General features: G+C 46.2%; 2 protein-coding genes across 2 annotated transcripts; one reads left to right on the forward strand and one right to left on the reverse strand.

The window, feature by feature from the left end:
* Nucleotides 1–242: 242 nt before the first annotated feature.
* tnfsf10 (TNF superfamily member 10) lies at nt 243–8,666 on the forward strand. The gene is made up of 6 exons (XM_034560779.1): nt 243–458; nt 1,398–1,523; nt 5,343–5,388; nt 5,489–5,608; nt 6,015–6,259; nt 6,828–8,666. Exons 1-6 carry the CDS (start codon nt 351–353, stop codon nt 7,035–7,037), a joined length of 855 nt encoding a protein of 284 aa, XP_034416670.1. The 5' UTR covers nt 243–350; the 3' UTR covers nt 7,038–8,666.
* A 520-nt stretch (nt 8,667–9,186) lies between these two features.
* msl2b (MSL complex subunit 2b) lies at nt 9,187–14,903 on the reverse strand. The gene is made up of 3 exons (XM_034560574.1): nt 13,939–14,903; nt 11,005–12,245; nt 9,187–10,536 (listed from the first exon to the last, which is right to left on the reverse strand). Exons 1-3 carry the CDS (start codon nt 14,078–14,080, stop codon nt 10,237–10,239), a joined length of 1,683 nt encoding a protein of 560 aa, XP_034416465.1. The 5' UTR covers nt 14,081–14,903; the 3' UTR covers nt 9,187–10,236.
* Between the last annotated feature and the right edge of the window lie 7,178 nt (nt 14,904–22,081).

A 22,081-nucleotide genomic window follows, 5' to 3' on the forward strand; every position in this document is an offset into this window, starting at 1 on the left:
GCAGCTGTGCACTCTTCATTGTTTCCTCCTGTAGAAATGTGTTGTTCTCACAGTTGAAGTTCAGAGATCTGCAGTGAAGATATGAAGCTCCACAATGAGCTGACGAGGCTATCACAAATAAAACAATAATCTCTCCAGGAGAAACTCAGAGAGGGAAATAGGCTCTTGTTGTCGGGCCCCGCCCCCCGCCCCCTCCTCCCCCTCCTCCTCCTCCTCCTCCTCCTCCTTGCAGGGGACGGGGAGGGTACAAGTGAAGGAGTCCGCTCTCTGCCATTGTTCTTCTCCTGGAAGTCTGGAGGACGGGACGCGGCGCTGGTCGGGTACCGGACACCGGACACCGGTCTGTCGGGATGACGGGCTCCGGTCCGAAGCTCGGGGTGCTGCTGCTGCTGGCGGTGCTGCTGCAGACGGTGGTGGTCACCATCACCGTGCTGCACTTCACCGCGGCTCTCAACTCGGTAAGGACGAACACGTCAACCGAGACGAACCGGAGAGGCGCGCGGCGGTTTTACGCGTGGAGCTCCGCTCGTGGAGTGTTTGGGGTTGATTGACCTTTAACCCCACTGGGTTGATTGACCTTTAACCCCAGTGTAAGCTCTCCTGTCCTGAGCGCGCTGTGTTCTGTGACGTGTTGCGGTTCACAGGGAGCTGGTTTCTTATGCGCGTTGGTTCTGTGCTGCGGGCCACAGGTCTCATTTAGTTGTTGTTGTTGTTGTTGTTGTTTTGCACAATGCCATGCATTAAGAACGTTTTGCTCAATGCAGCTTCCTTCACTGAGGAGGAAGCAAAGCAGCTTCTTTATGATGAGCAGTGATTATCAGGAAGTGTGTGTGTGTGTGTGTGTGTGTGTGTGTGTGTGTGTGTGTGTGTGTGTGTGTGTGTGTGTGTGTGTGTGTGTGTGTGTGTGTGTGTGTGTGTGTGTGTGTGTGTGTGTGTGTGTGTGTGTGTGTGTGTGTGTGTGTGTGTGTGTGTGTGTGTGTGTGTGTGTGTGTGTGTGTGTGTGTGTGTGTGTGTGTGTGTGTGTGTGTGTGTGTGTGTGTGTGTGTGTGTGTGTGTGTGTGTGTGTGTGTGTGTGTGTGTGTGCGTGCGTGTGTGTTGGACTCACTCTGCTTGTTTTGGTGAGTCCTCTGGATTCAGGCCAGCTGCAGTCTCGGTGTGTTTTACAGGAATCAATCATCACCCGGATGAGATGAAACATGAACATGACGAGCAAAGAAAATCTATCAATCAATATAAATAAAAGAGACACACACACACACACACACAGGTTACAAGCAAACTTGTGACACAGTGAAGGTTTAAATGCGTTATGCCCCATGAAGTGAATCAAAAGACACACCCTTACTGTTGATGCTCTTCTTGGCCCCCCCCCCCCCTCTGCCCCCCCATTGTGACAGATGAAGGAGACATTTGCCAGGAGCAGCGTTTCCTGCCTGACGGGCGGCGACCTGCAGAGCGTCACGGCGGTCCGCGGGGACCCGTGCTGGCAGGTGACCCAGCAGCTCCACCTGCTCATTGAGAAGGTAACTCCTCCCCCTCCACCCAGCAGCTCCACCTGCTCATTGAGAAGGTAACTCCTCCCCCCCACCCAGCAGCTCCACCTGCTCATTGAGAAGGTAACTCCTCCCCCTCCACCCAGCAGCTCCACCTGCTCATTGAGAAGGTAACTCCTCCCCCTCCACCCAGCAGCTCCACCTGCTCATTGAGAAGGTAACTCCTCCCCCCCACCCAGCAGCTCCACCTGCTCATTGAGAAGGTAACTCCTCCCCCTCCACCCAGCAGCTCCACCTGCTCATTGAGAAGGTAACTCCTCCCCCTCCACCCAGCAGCTCCACCTGCTCATTGAGAAGGTAACTCCTCCCCCCCACCCAGCAGCTCCACCTGCTCATTGAGAAGGTAACTCCTCCCCCTCCACCCAGCAGCTCCACCTGCTCATTGAGAAGGTAACTCCTCCCCCCCCACCCAGCAGCTCCACCTGCTCATTGAGAAGGTAACTCCTCCCCTCCACCCAGCAGCTCCACCTGCTCATTGAGAAGGTAACTCCTCCCCCTCCACCCAGCAGCTCCGCCTGCTCATTGAGAAGGTAACTCCTCCCCCCCCACCCAGCCGCTCCACCTGCTCATTGAGAAGGTAACTCCTCCCCCTCCACCCAGCAGCTCCACCTGCTCATTGAGAAGGTAACTCCTCCCCCTCCACCCAGCAGCTCCACCTGCTCATTATGAAGGTAACTCCTCCCCCTCCACCCAGCAGCTCCACCTGCTCATTGAGAAGGTAACTCCTCCCCCCATAATCCAGCAGCTCCACCTGCTCATTGAGAAGGTAACTCCTCCCCCTCCACCCAGCAGCTCCGCCTGCTCATTGAGAAGGTAACTCCTCCCCCCCCACCCAGCAGCTCCACCTGCTCATTGAGAAGGTAACTCCTCCCCTCCACCCAGCAGCTCCACCTGCTCATTGAGAAGGTAACTCCTCCCCCTCCACCCAGCAGCTCCGCCTGCTCATTGAGAAGGTAACTCCTCCCCCCCCACCCAGCAGCTCCACCTGCTCATTGAGAAGGTAACTCCTCCCCCTCCACCCAGCAGCTCCACCTGCTCATTATGAAGGTAACTCCTCCCCCTCCACCCAGCAGCTCCACCTGCTCATTGAGAAGGTAACTCCTCCCCCCCATAATCCAGCAGCTCCACCTGCTCATTGAGAAGGTAACTCCTCCCCCCCAACCAGCAGCTCCGCCTGCTCATTGAGAAGGTAACTCCTCCCCCCCACCCAGCAGCTCCACTTGCTCATTGAGAAGGTAACTCCTCCCCCTCCACCCAGCAGCTCCACCTGCTCATTGAGAAGGTAACTCCTCCCCCTCCACCCAGCAGCTCCGCCTGCTCATTGAGAAGGTAACTCCTCCCCCCCATAATCCAGTAGCTCCGCCTGCTCATTGAGAAGGTAACTCCTCCCCCTCCACCCAGCAGCTCCGCCTGCTCATTGAGAAGGTAACTCCTCCCCCCCACCCAGCAGCTCCGCCTGCTCATTGAGAAGGTAACTCCTCCCCCTCCACCCAGCAGCTCCACCTGCTCATTGAGAAGGTAACTCCTCCCCCTCCACCCAGCAGCTCCACCTGCTCATTGAGAAGGTAACTCCTCCCCCTCCACCCAGCAGCTCCACCTGCTCATTGAGAAGGTAACTCCTCCCCCTCCACCCAGCAGCTCCACCTGCTCATTGAGAAGGTAACTCCTCCCCCGCCACCCAGCAGCTCCACCTGCTCATTGAGAAGGTAACTCCTCCACCCCCACCCAATTGCTCCACCTGCTCATTGAGAAGGTAACTCCTCCCCCCCATAATCCAGTAGCTCCGCCTGCTCATTGAGAAGGTAACTCCTCCACCCCCACCCAATTGCTCCACCTGCTCATTGAGAAGGTAACTCCTCCCCCCCATAATCCAGTAGCTCCGCCTGCTCATTATGAAGGTAACTCCTCCCCCTCCACCCAGCAGCTCCACCTGCTCATTGAGAAGGTAACTCCTCCCCCTCCACCCAGTTGCTCCACCTGCTCATTGAGAAGGTAACTCCTCCCCCTCCACCCAGCAGCTCCACCTGCTCATTGAGAAGGTAACTCCTCCCCCCCACCCAGTTGCTCCACCTGCTCATTGAGAAGGTAACTCCTCCCCCCCATAATCCAGCAGCTCCACCTGCTCATTGAGAAGGTAACTCCTCCCCCCCATAATCCAGCAGCTCCACCTGCTCATTGAGAAGGTAACTCCTCCCCCCCACCCAGCAGCTCCACCTGCTCATTGAGAAGGTAACTCCTCCCCCTCCACCCAACAACCCACTGACCTCCTCCTCCTCCTCTCTTAGTATTTATTGATTAATCGGCCAGCTGCTGAGGTTTATTCCCTCCAGCTGTGGATCAAAAGCTCTCCGCCCACGAAGCAAATGAAAATCAGCCTTTATTAATATTATTATTACGCCATTATTATTAGGACAGATTTCTCTGGTTCCAGGTTCTTGAATGTGTTTAGAAAACCTGTGAAACGAGTTTCCCCTTTTTTAATCCTATTTTTCAACCATTTTAGATTCTTGTGCATAATCAATAACATATTTTCTCGCGTCACACGTTTACTGTTTATTTTGACCGTCGTCCTGATTGGGTGAAAAAAAAAGAGAATTTGTTGACGGAGCTTGTTTTGATTATTCTCAATAACTCCCATTTAAAAAAAAAAAAAAAAAAAAGACCCAAACCAGCAGCGAATGCATCCTGATGACTCATGGAGCTCTTTTTAAAAACACAATCAATGAGCCACATGTTGAAGTCACACATACAAATCACTACGTGTGGATTAATCCGCCGCTGAAAATAGTCCCCCGCTGTTGGTTTGAGAAAAAACAAAACAAATATATTTGTGTTTATTTAAAGGGACAGTGGGTATAATTCCAGATTTAAAAACTACAGAACATCCTTTCGCTCAGAGGTCATCCAGACCATAATAACACCACTTCAGTAGCAACGGAGGTTGTTACAGTTTCACAAGCGTGGAGGGAACTACGGTGGCCTCCGGGTAACGTTGGAGGAGGAGTTTGGTTTGACTCCGCCTCCTGTAGAAAGATGGCGGACTCCGCCTCCTGCTGCCTTTTTGTAGATATGAAGAGCTCGTTATGAGGTGACAGAAAAAAACATAACGAGTCTTAGTTTCAGGTGATTGTACACTAATGAAAACACAAGGATGCATATTATTTATGCTAATAGGGCCCATGAAAATTATTATTAATGGTATTATTCAAATTTTACCATCAAGTTATTATTATGACCTTATGTATATGTTTTTATTATTAAAATAATATTATTGTTATCAATATATTATACAGATATTATTTTCAAATTATTATCATATAATAATAATAATAATAATAATGGTTAATGTTATTAAAACCATCATCATCATCTTCCTCCTGAGCTTCCTGTGCTGCCAGAAGAAAAATGATCCAAAAATCACCGTCTGCAGACGCACAATGAAGCTCCTTCATGCTGGAGACGTGATCCTGAGTCTAATCAGGACAGGAATGTGTTCACACACACACACACACACACACGCGCATACACACACACACACGCATACACACATGCACACACACACACGCACACACACACACACACGCACACACACATGTCTCAGTGCGTCTTAAAGGAAAAGTTCCCGTGAAGCTGAAAAAGACTTTTGGTTATCTGGTGTTCTGCTTTTTTAATAAACTCCAAATATCTCTTCACGTTGAAGACCGTTATGTTTATTTCATTTCCAGAGGAGTTTGTTTGTTTGTTTGTTTGTTTGTTTGTTGGAAGGCTCTAACAAACCTCTCCCTGCAGTCTCTGTCTCAGCGCTACCAGAAGCAGATCTCATCGGCCGTCAGAGGTGAGGAAACCGAACCCAACACCTGTTTGTATCATTTGCTCGTGGGCACGTCGTCACTCCTCTCCCCCCCCCCCCCCCCCCCTCCCTCCCCCTCCCCCAGACGAGGTGTCCCGGGTGCTGCCCTCGCTCGTGGTGGTCGACCGGGCGACGCCTCCTCGGCCCAAAGTCGCCGCCCACGTCACCGGCAGCTTCGTGGCCCAGCCGGAGCGCAAGGCCGGAGGTGAGGGGCTCGGTCTTTAGACCACGCCCACTTCGTCACACTCGTTATCAACGTTGCATCAAGACGTCAAATAAATACGTCAAATCAAAAGAGATGCGTTTTTTCAAGGAAAAGCACCTTTTCTCTAATGAGTTAGGAACAATACAAGTAAGAATGCTGATGGTGCAGTAAGATATTAATACGGTAATAATGTAATTAAATAAATCTAAATGACAAATCTTATAAAGTCATAATTTAGACTCTAGTTTGACTAAGAATCTCATAATCTTGGTTTAAATTTGATTCAAACCAATCAATCTATTCGTATTAATTATATATATATATTTTTAAGTCCTCCATGAAGCTCCCTTGGGGGAAGTGGTCTTGACTGAATCCTCACCTCTTTGTGCTGGTCGGGGCTCCACAGCTCCGGCCCCCTCTGGGCGGCGGGTCCAGGGCCAGAAGATCTCCTGGTGGGAGGGCCAGAAGGGGCTGGCCTTCCTGCAGGACGTCCGGCTGGCGGACGGGGAGCTGGTGGTGCCGCAGCCCGGCCTCTACTACGTCTACGCCCAGACCTACTTCAGACACACCCACTCCCTGGAGGAGGAGGGGGAGGAGGCGGCGGCGGGGGTGGGCCGAGGGAGGCCTCTGCTGCAGTACGTCTATAAAAAGGTGAGGATATCGATAACATTATTAATCGCACCCCATGCTCTGAGGGACGAACTATTTAAGGAATGTCAGTTTGTGAACTGATACAAAATACCAATATATATATATATATATTCACCCCACACCTGAAAATGCAAAGAAACACACCGTATAAAACAAAATGATCATTTAATTAATTAATATAAAATATTTGTAAAAATATATATATTTTTAAATTATGGAAACAATATCATATATCAAGTATTTATAATATACAATAAAATTAAAAAATATTTATTAGCTTTAAAAGTCCGTCCTTGGTGCTATTACCTTCAAGTTAAGGTTAAGTAATGGACACCTGTCTTATTGTGACAGCTAACGGCTAACAGCTAACGGCTAACAGCTAACGTACGGCGGTTCCATTCATTACATGGCGGTGTGTTCAAGTGTACGTATTTATTTTGAAATGAGGCCCCATGGGAGAAACCGGAAAGGGGCGGGGCTTCTCTTCTTTAGGCTGATAGCCGACCTCAGTTACTTTAGTCTTTGAACGCCTCACTGACTGTCACTCACCTGTCCCCTTTGCCGCCAGGTGGGCTCCTACCCGGTTCCCATCCTGCTGATGAAGACCAGCCGGACCTCCTGCTGGTCCCGGGGCTCCGAGTTCTCTCTGTACTCCGCCCACCAGGGCGGTTTGTTCCCGCTGGGCGCCGGCGACCGGCTGTTCGTCACGGTGACCAACGCCTCCGCCGTGGACACGGACGAGAAGAGCAGCTTCTTCGGGGCGTTTCTCATCAGCTAGGCGGCCCGGAGGCGGGACTCAAACACCCGGTTTCAGCCTCCAGACTTGGATGAACCCACATGAAAGAAACAGGAAGTCACGAGAGGGAGTCCGACTCTTTTATTCGGGATCACAAACAGAACGAGATTCGACACTTTGTGAACGAGCGTTAACGTTAACGGAGCTCGGACTCCACACATCAGAGTTTCCGTTGTTCAAACGTTTCTTTAAGGCAGAACGTTTTCAAAAGGTAGCAGATTTTATTTTCTTGACCAACGAGGTTGGATTCAGATTTCATTTGCTGCAGATCTATCCGCCATTTTCCCACTGACGCCGGATTCATAAACAAAAGATGTAGCGCCAACTACAGGCGGCGAAAAGTGAAGCCGAAGCTGACCACCAGGGGGCGACTCCTCTGGTTGTATAGAGGTCTATGCTTCATGTGTTAAAGCTGCATTCTCTCTCCTGACCACCAGGGGGCGACTCCTCTGGTTGTATAGAGGTCTATGCTTAATGTGCTAAAGCTGCATTCTCTCTACTGACCACCAGGGGGCGACTCCTCTGGTTGTATAGAAGTCTACGCTTCATGTGTTAAAGCTGCATTCTCTCTCCTGACCACCAGGGGGCGACTCCTCTGGTTGTATAGAAGTCTACGCTTCATGTGTTAAAGCTGCATTCTCTCTCCTGACCACCAGGGGGCGACTCCTCTGGTTGTATAGAAGTCTACGCTTCATGTGTTAAAGCTGCATTCTCTCTCCTGACCACCAGGGGGCGACTCCTCTGGTTGTATAGAGGTCTATGCTTCATGTGTTAAAGCTGCATTCTCTCTACTGACCACCAGGGGGCGACTCCTCTGGTTGTATAGAAGTCTATGCTTCATGTGTTAAAGCTGCATTCTCTCTCCTGACCACCAGGGGGCGACTCCTCTGGTTGTATAGAAGTCTATGCTTCATGTGTTAAAGCTGCATTCTCTCTACTGACCACCAGGGGGCGACTCCTCTGGTTGTATAGAAGTCTACGCTTCATGTGTTAAAGCTGCATTCTCTCTCCTGACCACCAGGGGGCGACTCCTCTGGTTGTATAGAAGTCTACGCTTCATGTGTTAAAGCTGTATTCTCTCTCCTGGCCACCAGGGGGCGACTCCTGGTTGTATAGAAGTAAACATGAGTTTATGGTCAAAAACAGTCACTCGTGGCTTCATAATGTCCTCAAACCAACAGGTGACGTCACGTTGTCGTCATTATTATTTACAGTCTATCCATCTTACTGATTTCTTTTAGCAAACGGTCTGCCTCGAATAATTGTTTGTATCAACTGAACATTAGAGATGATCTCATTTGTGTAAAGATGTAAATATTGTGCTATATTTTGTATTTTTCTAACATAGCTTCGTGTTCGCGTCACGTTGGTTTTAGTGACCTTAAACATTCACGCACGTCGGACTAGAGGACAAACAGAAAGTATCCGTTTATTTATGAAGTGCTCCTTCAATAATACATCAATAAATAAATAAAGGACGTTCACATGTCCAAGTTTTAAGTTCTCTTTTTCCCAACGTGACGTGAATGCAGCATTTACTGCAGTGCGTATGTGAATAACAACTACTTTGTTTAAATGTTTTAAATGTATAAACATATTTCTTTGTGAAAATGATATCAGTCATTTTTCATGCACTTTTACCTGATTCATCACATTAAATTGAATTTCTTCGGGCGAAACGAGACATTTTAAAGATAATAAAAGTTATTATAAAAGGTGATCTGCAGATTTCTCCATAATTATAAAAATGACGGTCCGCTGATGGAAACATTCCAGGAAATAATTGATTTTTTTTCTCTAAATGTTTGACACGTGCACGTCGAGGCTCCACCTCCAACACCTGGAAGACATTTAATAAAACATCTGTACACAAATCACGTTTCAGTGCACGGAGCTCAATCTGTTATGAACTAAACGTGAATGTAAATAAGCAGCTGGTTTTGTCTAAATGTGTGAAATAAAAACTCTCCGGTGACCCCGAGGTGATGAAGTATTGATAAAAAGCAGGAATAATAAACGTTCACTAAACATGATAACAGCTTCGCTGCGTGTGGAGCACCGTCGCCCTCTAGTGTTCATCCGAAGCAAAGACATCCTGCTAAAAATAATCACACAAACACTTAAGTTTTTTTCATTTTCTTTCTTTTTTGTGGAAATATGTTACAGTTTATATTACAGGTATTTAAATGTTCTCCGAGGGAGAACGCGACAAATAAACATAAAACAAAACGTTTGGAGGAGACAAACTAAATAAATACTGAAGATGTTAACGCAACTTATTAAAAACAACAAAGAGATGAGTGTGTGTGTGTGGGGGGGGGCTTTAGCAGCATGTGTGTCGCTTCCAGAAACCAACCAACCACACACACACACACACACACACACACACACACACACACACACACACACACACACACACACACACACACACACACACACACACACACACACACACACACACACACACACACACACACACACACACACACACACAAAGTAAAGTAAAGAACAGAAACAATCCCTCCTGAACACACAGTAACGCTACATCTCCTCTCTCCTCGTCTCTTTGTCTCCTCTCTCCTTGTCTCCTTGTCTCCTTCCTCCCACACTGGGTCTGAATGCACAGTCACTGTAGCTGCCTTGTTCTGGCTCTGCACGCCCGGCTGGAGAACCAACGGCCACCCAACTGGAGAACCAACGGCCGGTTAGAGAACCAACGGCCACCCAACTGGAGAACCAACGCCCAGCTGGAGAACCAACGGCCAGGTGGAGAACCAACACCCACCCAACTGGAGAACCAACGGCCGGTTGGAGAACCAACGGCCACCCAACTGGAGAACCAACGCCCAGCTGGAGAACCAACGCCTAGCTGGAGAACCAACGCATGGCTGGAGAACCAACGGCCAGGTGGAGAACCAACGGCCAGGTGGAGAACCAACACCCACCCAACTGGAGAACCAGCGGCCAGCTGGAGAACCAATGCCCACACAACTGGAGAACCAGCGGCCAGTACCCAGCTGGAGAACCAGCACCCAGCTGCAGAACCAACGCCCAGCTGGAGAACCAGCACCCAGCTGGAGAACCAGCACCCAGCTGCAGAACCAACGCCCAGCTGGAGAACCAGCGCCCGGCTGGCGGGTCGGGGGGGTAATGTGCGTTAACAACCGAGGGGTCGAGACCCTCAGCAGTCGAACCGCATCTCCAGCGAATCGTCGAAGCCCCTGCTGTTGTGCCCCGCCCCCGACAGGAAGGCGGCCGTGGCGGGCGCCCCCGTTGCCGTGGTGACGTTGAGGAGGGTGCCGCCGGGGGAGCCGGTGGCCGGGCCGCGGAGGGCCGCCGCCGCGATGCTCGTGAGGTTGATGCCCAGCGTGAGGCGAGTCTGTTCCAGAGCTTTCTCCGGCACGGCGAACGCCTCCAGCTTCTTCTCGCCGTTGGCCATGTAGGAGTTCTGGCAGCCGCGGCAGATGCAGTCCAGACACGCCTGAAGAAACAACAACAACAACAACAACAACGACATCATTCATCAGATTATCATCTTTCCGACGGTCCCTTGAATGCATCACAAGCTGTGTCAAAACCAAGTGTAACGTTTTTATTTTCTGCGCCTCGTTTAAAATCTTAACCAAAATGAAACCGTTTTAATTAAGATTGTGTTAAAAACATTAAGTTCTGAGCTCCTCAGTGAAACTATGACATCATGACTGATTCACCTGAGGCCGACAGGTGACAGCAAATCAGTGAAATGGACGAAGTTTTAGCGTCACCATAAAATATTAAACGCTGCCGGTTTCCTTGAGGGCTTTGTTTTCATTAACGTAAAAAAAATTATATTTATGTTTACATGGAAACAATATATATTGAAGGATTTCCTGTATATATGCAAAACGGCGAAGTAGTCGAATATGTTGAACCGGTTGTGAGAATAAAGTAAACAAAACCAGACTCTCACCTTGCGGTTGGAGTAGCAGGGGCAGCGCTGCCCCCTGCAGGTCAACACCGAGGGGTTCTGCGTGGCTCGGCCGCACTTGCAGCCCTTCTTCTCCACAGGCTTTTTATACAGCGGCTTCGAGGGGCTGGGCGGGTGCGTCAGGGGGTGGGGGGGCAGTCTGTCGCGGGGTTGCGTGCGGGGCTTGGGGGTCCCTTGCCGGGCCTTAGCGTAGGCCTTCTTGGGGCCCCCTAGGTGCTCCACAGTCTTTTTCAGCGCCTTGTTGGAGACGAGCACAGTCTTGCCCACCTTGGGGGGGCCGCCGTTGGGCACCGGGGCCAGGTGGGGGTGGGGAGGGGCTGCGGGGCACTTAGGCTCCTGCTTGGTGGCGGCGCCGGGGTTCGGGTGGTGGGGGGAGCCGTTGGCACCAAGGGGGGCCCCTCGCAGGAGGGTGGAGATGGGGAGGGGCTGCAGCTTCTCGCTGTCGCTTTCTGAGCGGGAGCGCTTGCGGCAGTACCGAGGGGGGGCGTGGGGGACGACCACGGGGGGCTGCAGCGAGGGCTGGAGGGGGCGGGGGCTGTTCCCCCGGGGGAGGGAGGGGAAGAGGCGCGAGGAGTCGGGGAGACCGTGAGGTCCGTTGAGCTGGGGGTCGGGGTCCGTCTCCAGAGTCCTGAGCACCTCCTCCACGCTCAACAGCAACGGGCCCCCGCCGTGTTTCAAGTCATCCCCGAAAGAAGTGATGTCGCAGAGCCCCGCCCCCCCCGCGGCGCTCACCGGGACCTCCTCCTCCGAGAAGCTCTCGTGCTTGGCGACGCCTCCGCCCGCGTCGTCCAGGCCGTTGCAGTCGTGCAGCCCGTTCACGCCGACGCCGCTCGGCTCCGCCGCCTCGAGCTCCTTCAGGGGCGGAGCCGCGGCGTGGGAGGCGGAGTCCGGCTGCGAAGGGCCTCCCGAGTCCGGGCCGGCGTCCTCGGCCTCCGGCTCGCCCTCGGCCAGCGCGAGGCCCTCGTTGAGGATGGCGCGGAGCTCCGGCGAGTCGGCGGCGGCGCCGGCTATGTGCGCGGCCAGCGGCGACTGGGCGATGTACAGACACAGCTTCCTGTAACAGCGGACCAGCAAGGAGAGCTGCCGGCTCTCCTCGAAGCGCGAGTAGTCCTTACACCAACTGCAGGACGGCCTCCGCTGCATCCGCCGGCCTTTGCAGCCGCGGCAGACGAAGTGCTGGCATGGCGAGGCGGCGGGAGCGACGGGGTCCTGCAGCAGGTCACCTGGAGACGAAAGGAAACACACGGGAACAGGTGAGCGCTCACTGACGGCCAACTGACGGCCAACTGACATCTAGCTACTTGGTATCTCGTCATATGGCACATTAACCCCCCCGATAACGTTCAGGATTTACAAACTTCCTCCTTTGTGGTGTTTTTAACTTCCTAAAAGGGGAAACCTGCCAGACTGCATGACAACCGCTCTTTGAGAGGAGCTTCCTTAGCAACGCGGCTCACTAGGAGTGCAGCTGCAGAGAGGGGGGGGGGGGGCATGAAGGTCCATTCATGAGAAACAACCAACGTTACACAGCATGAAGAACTCCTGCACACCCGCAGAAAACCTACATTTACCACGATGTTAAAACTGTGCAATATAAATACACTTTGGATTCTTTACTGCTTATTTATATGATGTTGTTTCTTTATACTTTTGACTCTTGCACACACACACCTATAAATCCTGTAAATGTTCCCGCTGCAGGACAAAAAAAAAAGATATATTGGTTTATTATCTGCACTGTGGAGGTAATATAAATATCTCCCGTAGCTCTCTTCCTCCCTGTATACCCTGCTGCATTATGTATGAAGGGGGGGACAATGAATCAAACATGAGGTTTATTTACTAGCTGAAACGCTGCCTTGCACCTCCCACGTTGTGTTCACACACACTCTGTAAAGTGTGTGTGTGTGTGTTTTCATTTGTTTTGCATGTCGGGGTGAAGAGGAAGAGGAGGGTGAGGAAGAGAGATCAGGGTGCACAGACTGTTATTCACCACAAGAGAAACGCCCCGGTGCTGCCAAACGGAGGGGGGTGTGTCACGATGGGTGTTGCTGAGAGCCAAGATGCGTTCGCTGCGCCGCGGAAACGGCAACTTCCATACTTCGCAAACACAGTGGTGGAGGAAGCATACAGATATTTGTGTAAACATAGAGCATATATATTAGAGTGTCAATTTGTTTTAATGCATTTAAGCCAGGTTATTGTTAGAACTATATAAACAGTAATTACCATATTATTATATATTAGGTGAGCTGTAATAGTACAAGACTTATTTTGAGTAGTATATTGAAAATCTCTTCTTAAACCTTCTCTATGTCTTTATATCAATGTTTTTATGAATGAATAAATACAATTATTTTTATAAATAATAATTTCACTATGTTATTATATTGTTGTATTTTTCCTCTGTACGTGTTTGTCTATTTAATTGCGTTGAAATGTTTTTTTACATTTATTTACCCACAAGATTAACTTTTCTTTAGCTTTATTAACTCTTATATAAATATAATATGTAATATACATTATTTATTTATAACAAAAGATGTTGCACAATAGTATACAGTATATATTGATAACAATTCATTAATGACTACCACATAGCAATAAATGAAAGTATCTCAAATCTAACATTTCCTGCAGCACTACAGCAAAAAGTACACGTTCACGGTGTCGATTGAGATATTTCCGACTGCACGTAAACGCATCGTTATTTAAAGGCTCGCTCGCACAGCTGACAACAACGCGTGTCACCGAGCCCCTCAACAAAAACAGGCCCCTTTACGCACGTAAATACAAATAATAATAAAATACCCCTCCAACACGCGCGCGCGCGCACACACACACACACACACACACACACACACACACACACACACACACACACACACACACACACACACACACACACACACTCACCGCAGACCAAGCAGGACAGAGACTGGCGGAAAAACGGCAGCAGCTTGCAGAGCTCCGCGAGGGCCCGGGGGTCTCGGGGGTCGCACTGCAGCACCGAGCGGCTCGCGGACACGTAGAGAGAGGTCGCGTTCACCGGGTTCATCTCCACTGCTGCCTGTCGTTGTCGTCGTCGTCTCCCCCCCCCCCACAAAAAAAATGGGGGGTGGAGGCGTTAAGATGCACCGATTGCACGGAAACGTTAAAAGTCACACAACACCACAAAAGAGACCCACACGAACCGACATCCGGCTAAATGAAATCACCGGTTTTTATCAATGGAGTCTGGCGGCGGCGTCAGATCGGTAAATCCAACGCGTGCGGCGGCGGCGGCGGCGGCGGCAGCGGCAGCAGCGGCAGCCTGCGCGTGCAGCAATCGAGGCTACTCATCCGCCAAATCGCCTCGCATCCACTCGTGGGTTCGCCCGGCTCGGTTCGGCTCGGTTCCGCACGAGCTGTGCTCCCCGGCTGCAGAAACTCCTGCGTGCCTCCTGCAGCGACCGGGCGGCGCAGCCCCATCGGGCCCCGGTGTGGTGGTGGTGGTTGTTGTTGTTGTTGTTGTTGTTTCTTTAAAAAAAAGAGAGGCTGTGTGGGGGAGAAAAACAACACGAATAACAGGCCGGAGGCACCGGGCTCTGGTGACGGCGCGGGGCCGCCCGAGTTGCACCAGGAAACGGGCTCCAAAAGCAGGCCGCTCCCCCGCTCCACCCCCCCTCTTCTTCACGGGATTAGCGGAAGTCTCGCCTCGGTGGGAAACCGAGCGGGGGTCCGGCCGACAATGACGTCCTCCTGCGGCGTGTGGCAGCCCCTCCAGAGTGTCGCCCCCACCTCGCCCCCTCGAAAGGGAATTAAATCCGCATTTGTGTGCCGTGCTACCGTTAGCCGCGGAGGATTCCTCGGTGCGTTTCGTCGCTTTTCCGCACACGCGAACAAGGGGGCGCTGTTGCTCAGATCTCGCGAGAACACGCGGAACGCGGCTAATTTAAAAGAAACATATATATATATATATATGTGTGTGTGTAAATATATATTATACTTATATACATATTATATATTTAAATATAAATGTACACACATATATATATACATATCCACAGATATCTACATATTATATATTTAAATATAAACATACATGTACACACATATATATACATATCCACAGATATATACATATTATATATTTAAATATAAATGTACACACACATATATATACATATCCACAGATATCTACATATTATATATTTAAATATAAACATACATGTACACACATATATATACATATCCACAGATATATACATATTATATATTTAAATATAAATGTACACACACATATATATATACATATCCACAGATATCTACATATTATATATTTAAATATAAATGTACACACACATATATATACATATCCACAGATATCTACATATTATATATTTAAATATAAACATACATGTACACACATATATATACATATCCACAGATATCTACATATTATATATTTAAATATAAATGTACACACATATATATATATATACATATCCACAGATATCTACATATTATATATGTAAATATAAACATACATGTACACACATATATATACATATCCACAGATATATACATATCCACATGCATATACATTAATATTGAAATGGAATTTAATACATGCGCAATACACAAAGACGTCATGCAAAATTAACAAATGTTATGATCACAAAGAAATTCCAAACATTATTTATTCTAAGATTTTTTTTTTTATTGTTTGTAAAAAAAAAAAAAAAGTTATAAAAAAATTCACAGCCCTGGAAATTAACTTTATCTAATGCATGTTACACATTCATAAAGTTATTCAAAATTGTATTAAAAAAAATAAAATAATATTTTCTCAAGGAATTGATGAATTTGACTCATTTGGAGGTCGTGGTTCTTAATCAGTTCCTCCGATGCTTTCAAACGGTTTGGATCGTCACAGAAAAGCATGCAACTATAAATCCACCTCAACAGTCAACTCTATTTGCTGGTGAAGACCAGGAGAAGTGGTGGAAAGCTCTGGGGTGTGGACCCTTGAGTGGACGCCACTTGGTCAGAAATGTTCTTTAAATATCTCGGCTGCATTCCACGTTTGTGAGTAATTCCTCTTTTGGGTTCCTCAGCAGTGGTTGTGACACTGTTTCTGAGGATATTATGAGATCAGCAGATGTTTAAGAATAATTACTATGAGTCTGTGGGACTTATTAATAGTGTGGACTTATTATTAGTGCGTCTCTGAACAGGTCTGTGAATTTGGGTGATTCCCGTGTTCTTGCTCACATACAATACCAAGATGTCCTTCCTACTGAAATAGTCATAGACAATACGTATATATATATATATATATATATATATATATATATATATATATATATATATATATATAAATGCATGTATGTATATATTTGTATATATAATACCTGTATGGATGTATTGGAGGAACTTAACCTCCTCCTGCTTCTGGTCTCGGTGGCCAGCGACTGGTTGAACTGGGAGGAACCCACTGTGTAGTTTTTAAAAAGAAAGATCATGTTGATTAATGTGAATTGTCTTAAATAAAAGCAACATAAACACCCACTTCTTCATCTGTCAGAGAGCCAATGTCACTCAATAGATAGATCGATATATTTATAGATATATAGATAGATATATAGACATTTAGATATATAGCTAGATAGATAGATAGATAGATAGATAGATAGATAGATAGATAGATAGATAGATCGATATATTTATAGATATATAGACATTTAGATATATAGCTAGATAGATAGACAGATAGATAGACAGATAGATATATTTATAGATATATAGATAGATAGATATATAGATAGATAGATAGATAGATGGATATATGTATATATAGGTAGATAGATAGATATATAGACAGAAAGGTAGATAGATATATAGATAGATAGATAGATATATGTATATATAGGTAGATAGATAGATATATGTATATATAGGTAAATATATAGATAGATAGATAGATAGATAGATAGATAGATAGATAGATAGATAGATAGATAGATAGATAGATAGATAGATAGATAGATAGATAGATAGATAGATAGATAGATAGATAGATAGATAGATAGATAGATAGATAGTAAACCATGACGGACACACCATGACGGACACACCATGTATGGACACACCATGACGGACACACCATGTATGGACACACCTTGATGTGCGTCTTGTGTTTATTTCCTTGAAGTTGTGGTTCCTCTTTGTGAGGCGCTGCAGTATAAGAGCCCCACCGCTCCGGTTCCTCCTCCATCAGCTGAAGACATGAAGATGTGGACGACGGTGGTGGCCCTGGTGGCCCTGATGCTCCTCTCGGCCTCACAAGGTAACGCACCTTCGGTCACGGGGAACCGGCTTCTGTCTTCTGGAACTTGAATAGAACAAAAAGAAATAATTAATGATGGGAAACTATTAGTTTAGGAGATTTCTTAAGCGACAAATGATAATTATTTGCTGGTTTCAGGTTCCTAAATGTGATAATTTACTGCTTTTCTCCTTCGTGTATGATAATGAACTAAATATCTCTTAGAAGTAATTTACAAAATGTACCATTGGGCTCTGAGAAATGTATTTTCTGACATTATTGGCAAGCATTTAAGTATTAAGCATTAACGCCTACGTACAGAATGCAGAATACATTGAATAACTACTTATTGACTGACGGATTCCACTTTACTGCATTATGAGGCTCAATATCTCAAGAAAATGAGATGCATATGAATGTTTTCTTCCAAGTCAATTAACAACCTTTTGTTGAATATAATTTCACTCTAGTTTAGCTAGAAGTTGTACAATAAAAACTAATGGAGAGTCCTCATTTTGTGATCAATTTAAGGCACATTTCTTGATGTGTACATTTGGATTTTCTTCTCTTTTTCTCGTCTATTTCTTATGTTTTACTTATTTTGTGCGCATCTTATTGTCATTATCTAATGTTATATATTTTCTTTTCTTTTTTCTAAATGATCTCAGCTTACTTTAATTTTCCCCATTGTTGTTATTTCCAGTTTTTCCAGAAATGTTATGTTTAAATTAGCAAATGAGGCATTATCTGATGGTAACTGATCGCAAACAGACAAAGTAGTAAAATATACTTTCTTTTCTTTCTGTTTGTCCATTATCTGGATGTCATGCAGTGAGCTGATGTAATATCTAAGACTAGATGTACTACTAGCAGAAACTATGTGATGGGCACCTCCCAGTTAGCAACAGGTGTTTCCCACTGTATTGATGAGCAGAAGTAGTGACGTATGATCAATAAAGAGTGTTTCCTCTCTTGTGTGTGGTTCTGCAGCCAAATCCTCCAGTCGTAGTGTTCCTTGTTGCAGCAAATTCACCTCCAGGGTGATCCCTAACATCAAAAAGTGTTACGAGCAGAAACTCCGAAGGAACTGCGACCACGCCTTCATGTAAGCATGACATGTGACTATGACTCCTTCCTGTAAGCATGACATGTGACTATGACTCCTTCCTGTAAGCATGACATGTGACTATGACGCCTTCCTGTAAGCATGACATGTGACTATGACACCTTCCTGTAAGAATGACATGTGACTATGACACCTTCCTGTAAGCATGACATGTGACTATGACTCCTTCCTGTAAGCATCACATGTGACTATGACGCCTTCATGTAAGCATGACATGTGACTATGACACCTTCCTGTAAGCATGACATGTGACTATGACTCCTTCCTGTAAGCATGACATGTGACTATGACTCCTTCCTGTAAGCATGACATGTGACTATGACTCCTTCCTGTAAGCATGACATGTGACTATGACGCCTTCCTGTAAGCATGACATGTGACTATGACACCTTCCTGTAAGAATGACATGTGACTATGACACCTTCCTGTAAGCATGACATGTGACTATGACACCTTCATGTAAGCATCACATGTGACTATGACGCCTTCATGTAAGAATGACATGTGACTATGACGCCTTCATGTAAGCATCACATGTGACTATGACGCCTTCATGTAAGAATGACATGTGACTATGACGCCTTCATGTAAGCATCACATGTGACTATGACTCCTTCCTGTAAGCATGACATGTGACTATGACGCCTTCATGTAAGCATGACATGTGACTATGAGTCCTTCCTGTAAGCATGACATGTGACTATGACTCCTTCATGTAAGCATCACATGTGACTATGACTCCTTCCTGTAAGCATGACATGTGACTATGACACCTTCATGTAAGCATGACATGTGACTATGACTCCTTCCTGTAAGCATCACATGTGACTATGACTCCTTCCTGTAAGCATGACATGTGACTATGACTCCTTCCTGTAAGCATCACATGTGACTATGACTCCTTCCTGTAAGCATCACATGTGACTATGACTCCTTCCTGTAAGCATGACATGTGACTATGACACCTTCATGTAAGCATCACATGTGACTATGAGTCCTTCCTGTAAGCATGACATGTGACTATGACACCTTCCTGTAAGCATGACATGTGACTATGACTCCTTCCTGTAAGCATGACATGTGACTATGACTCCTTCCTGTAAGCATGACATGTGACTATGACTCCTTCCTGTAAGCATGACATGTGACTATGACTCCTTCCTGTAAGCATGACATGTGACTATGAGTCCTTCCTGTAAGCATGACATGTGACTATGACTCCTTCATGTAAGCATCACATGTGACTATGACTCCTTCCTGTAAGCATGACATGTGACTATGACGCCTTCATGTAAGCATGACATGTGACTATGACACCTTCATGTAAGCATGACATGTGACTATGACTCCTTCCTGTAAGCATCACATGTGACTATGACTCCTTCCTGTAAGCATGACATGTGACTATGACTCCTTCCTGTAAGCATCACATGTGACTATGACTCCTTCCTGTAAGCATCACATGTGACTATGACTCCTTCCTGTAAGCATGACATGTGACTATGACACCTTCATGTAAGCATCACATGTGACTATGAGTCCTTCCTGTAAGCATGACATGTGACTATGACTCCTTCCTGTAAGCATGACATGTGACTATGACTCCTTCCTGTAAGCATGACATGTGACTATGACTCCTTCCTGTAAGCATGACATGTGACTATGACGCCTTCCTGTAAGCATGACATGTGACTATGACTCCTTCCTGTAAGCATGACATGTGACTATGACTCCTTCCTGTAAGCATGACATGTGACTATGACTCCTTCCTGTAAGCATGACATGTGACTATGACTCCTTCATGTAAGCATGACATGTGACTATGACTCCTTCATGTAAGAATGACATGTGACTATGACACCTTCATGTAAGCATGACATGTGACTATGACACCTTCCTGTAAGCATGACATGTGACTATGACACCTTCCTGTAAGCATGACATGTGACTATGACTCCTTCCTGTAAGCATCACATGTGACTATGACTCCTTCCTGTAAGCATGACATGTGACTATGACACCTTCCTGTAAGCATGACATGTGACTATGACTCCTTCCTGTAAGCATGACATGTGACTATGACTCCTTCCTGTAAGCATGACATGTGACTATGACTCCTTCATGTAAGCATGACATGTGACTATGACTCCTTCCTGTAAGCATGACATGTGACTATGACTCCTTCATGTAAGAATGACATGTGACTATGACACCTTCATGTAAGCATGACATGTGACTATGACACCTTCCTGTAAGCATGACATGTGACTATGACTCCTTCATGTAAGCATGACATGTGACTATGACTCCTTCATGTAAGCATGACATGTGACTATGACTCCTTCCTGTAAGCATGACATGTGACTATGACTCCTTCCTGTAAGCATCACATGTGACTATGACTCCTTCCTGTAAGAATGACATGTGACTATGACTCCTTCCTGTAAGCATCACATGTGACTATGACTCCTTCCTGTAAGAATGACATGTGACTATGACTCCTTCCTGTAAGCATGACATGTGACTATGACTCCTTCCTGTAAGCATGACATGTGACTATGACTCCTTCCTGTTGCAGCATCGTGAACAATAAGGGCAGATGGTGCGTCAGACCGGATGCCGCGTGGCTCAAAGAGAAGATGGCGACGGTGAGAATCAGATAAAAGCATAAAGCATCACCACGAAAAAATTAATCTAACCCGTGTATGTGACGCCCTGGAATAATAATTTTAACTTTTCAGCAGCTTGTTTGACGAACATTCAAACATTTAATATTACATTTAAAGAACAACAAGTGTTTAAAATAATAAATAGATGATTACTCTCAGTGTAGTTTTCCTCATTGACTTTTTATTTTAAGGCCTTGTCTAATTGTGCATTTCCTTGTTTCCTCTCCTCGTTTCCTCTCCTTGTTTCCTCTCCTTCTCTGCAGGGAAATCTAAGCTGTTCTTCTGATCTGTCGTTCAATTGAAGTCATGAAGATAAACTATTTATTCCTTACTATTTATTTAAGTTATTTTTTGTATAACACGGCTATACAAACTGAATTGTGTGGCATTATTTAAGTTATTATTTATTTTTAAACCTGGAATCGTGTAAAATTGTTTTATTAAAATGAAGCATGAATGTTTTTTTTTTGTGCCGACTCGTCAATTTTCAAACCAGACTGTAAAGGATGCAATAAAGCAGGTAGAAATATAAAAGATATATATTCAGAGAGATATGGAACGGACATTACAACACAGACCAAGAACCAAAAATAAGGTGGCACTGATCGTATATATAAATATATACAGATATATATATATAAACATATATTTATATATATATATATGTATATATTTATATATATATTACATTACATTACATGTCATTTAGCTGACGCTTTTATCCAAAGCGACTTACAATAAGTGCATTAAACCGTGAGTCCAAACTCAGAACAACAAGAATCAAGCAAGTACAATTTCTTCAATAAAGTTAAACTACAAAGTGCTATCAGTAAGAGACATTTAAGTGCTACTAAAGTGCTATCGGTAAGGGACATTTAAGTGCTACTACGGCATTTAAGTGCTACCTATTCAAGGTATAGTCGAAAAAGATGTGTTTTTAGTTTGCGACGAAAG

This window comes from Cyclopterus lumpus, chromosome 20 (genome assembly GCF_009769545.1).
Source record: "Cyclopterus lumpus isolate fCycLum1 chromosome 20, fCycLum1.pri, whole genome shotgun sequence".
In the NCBI taxonomy this organism is placed as follows: Eukaryota; Metazoa; Chordata; class Actinopteri; order Perciformes; family Cyclopteridae; genus Cyclopterus; species Cyclopterus lumpus.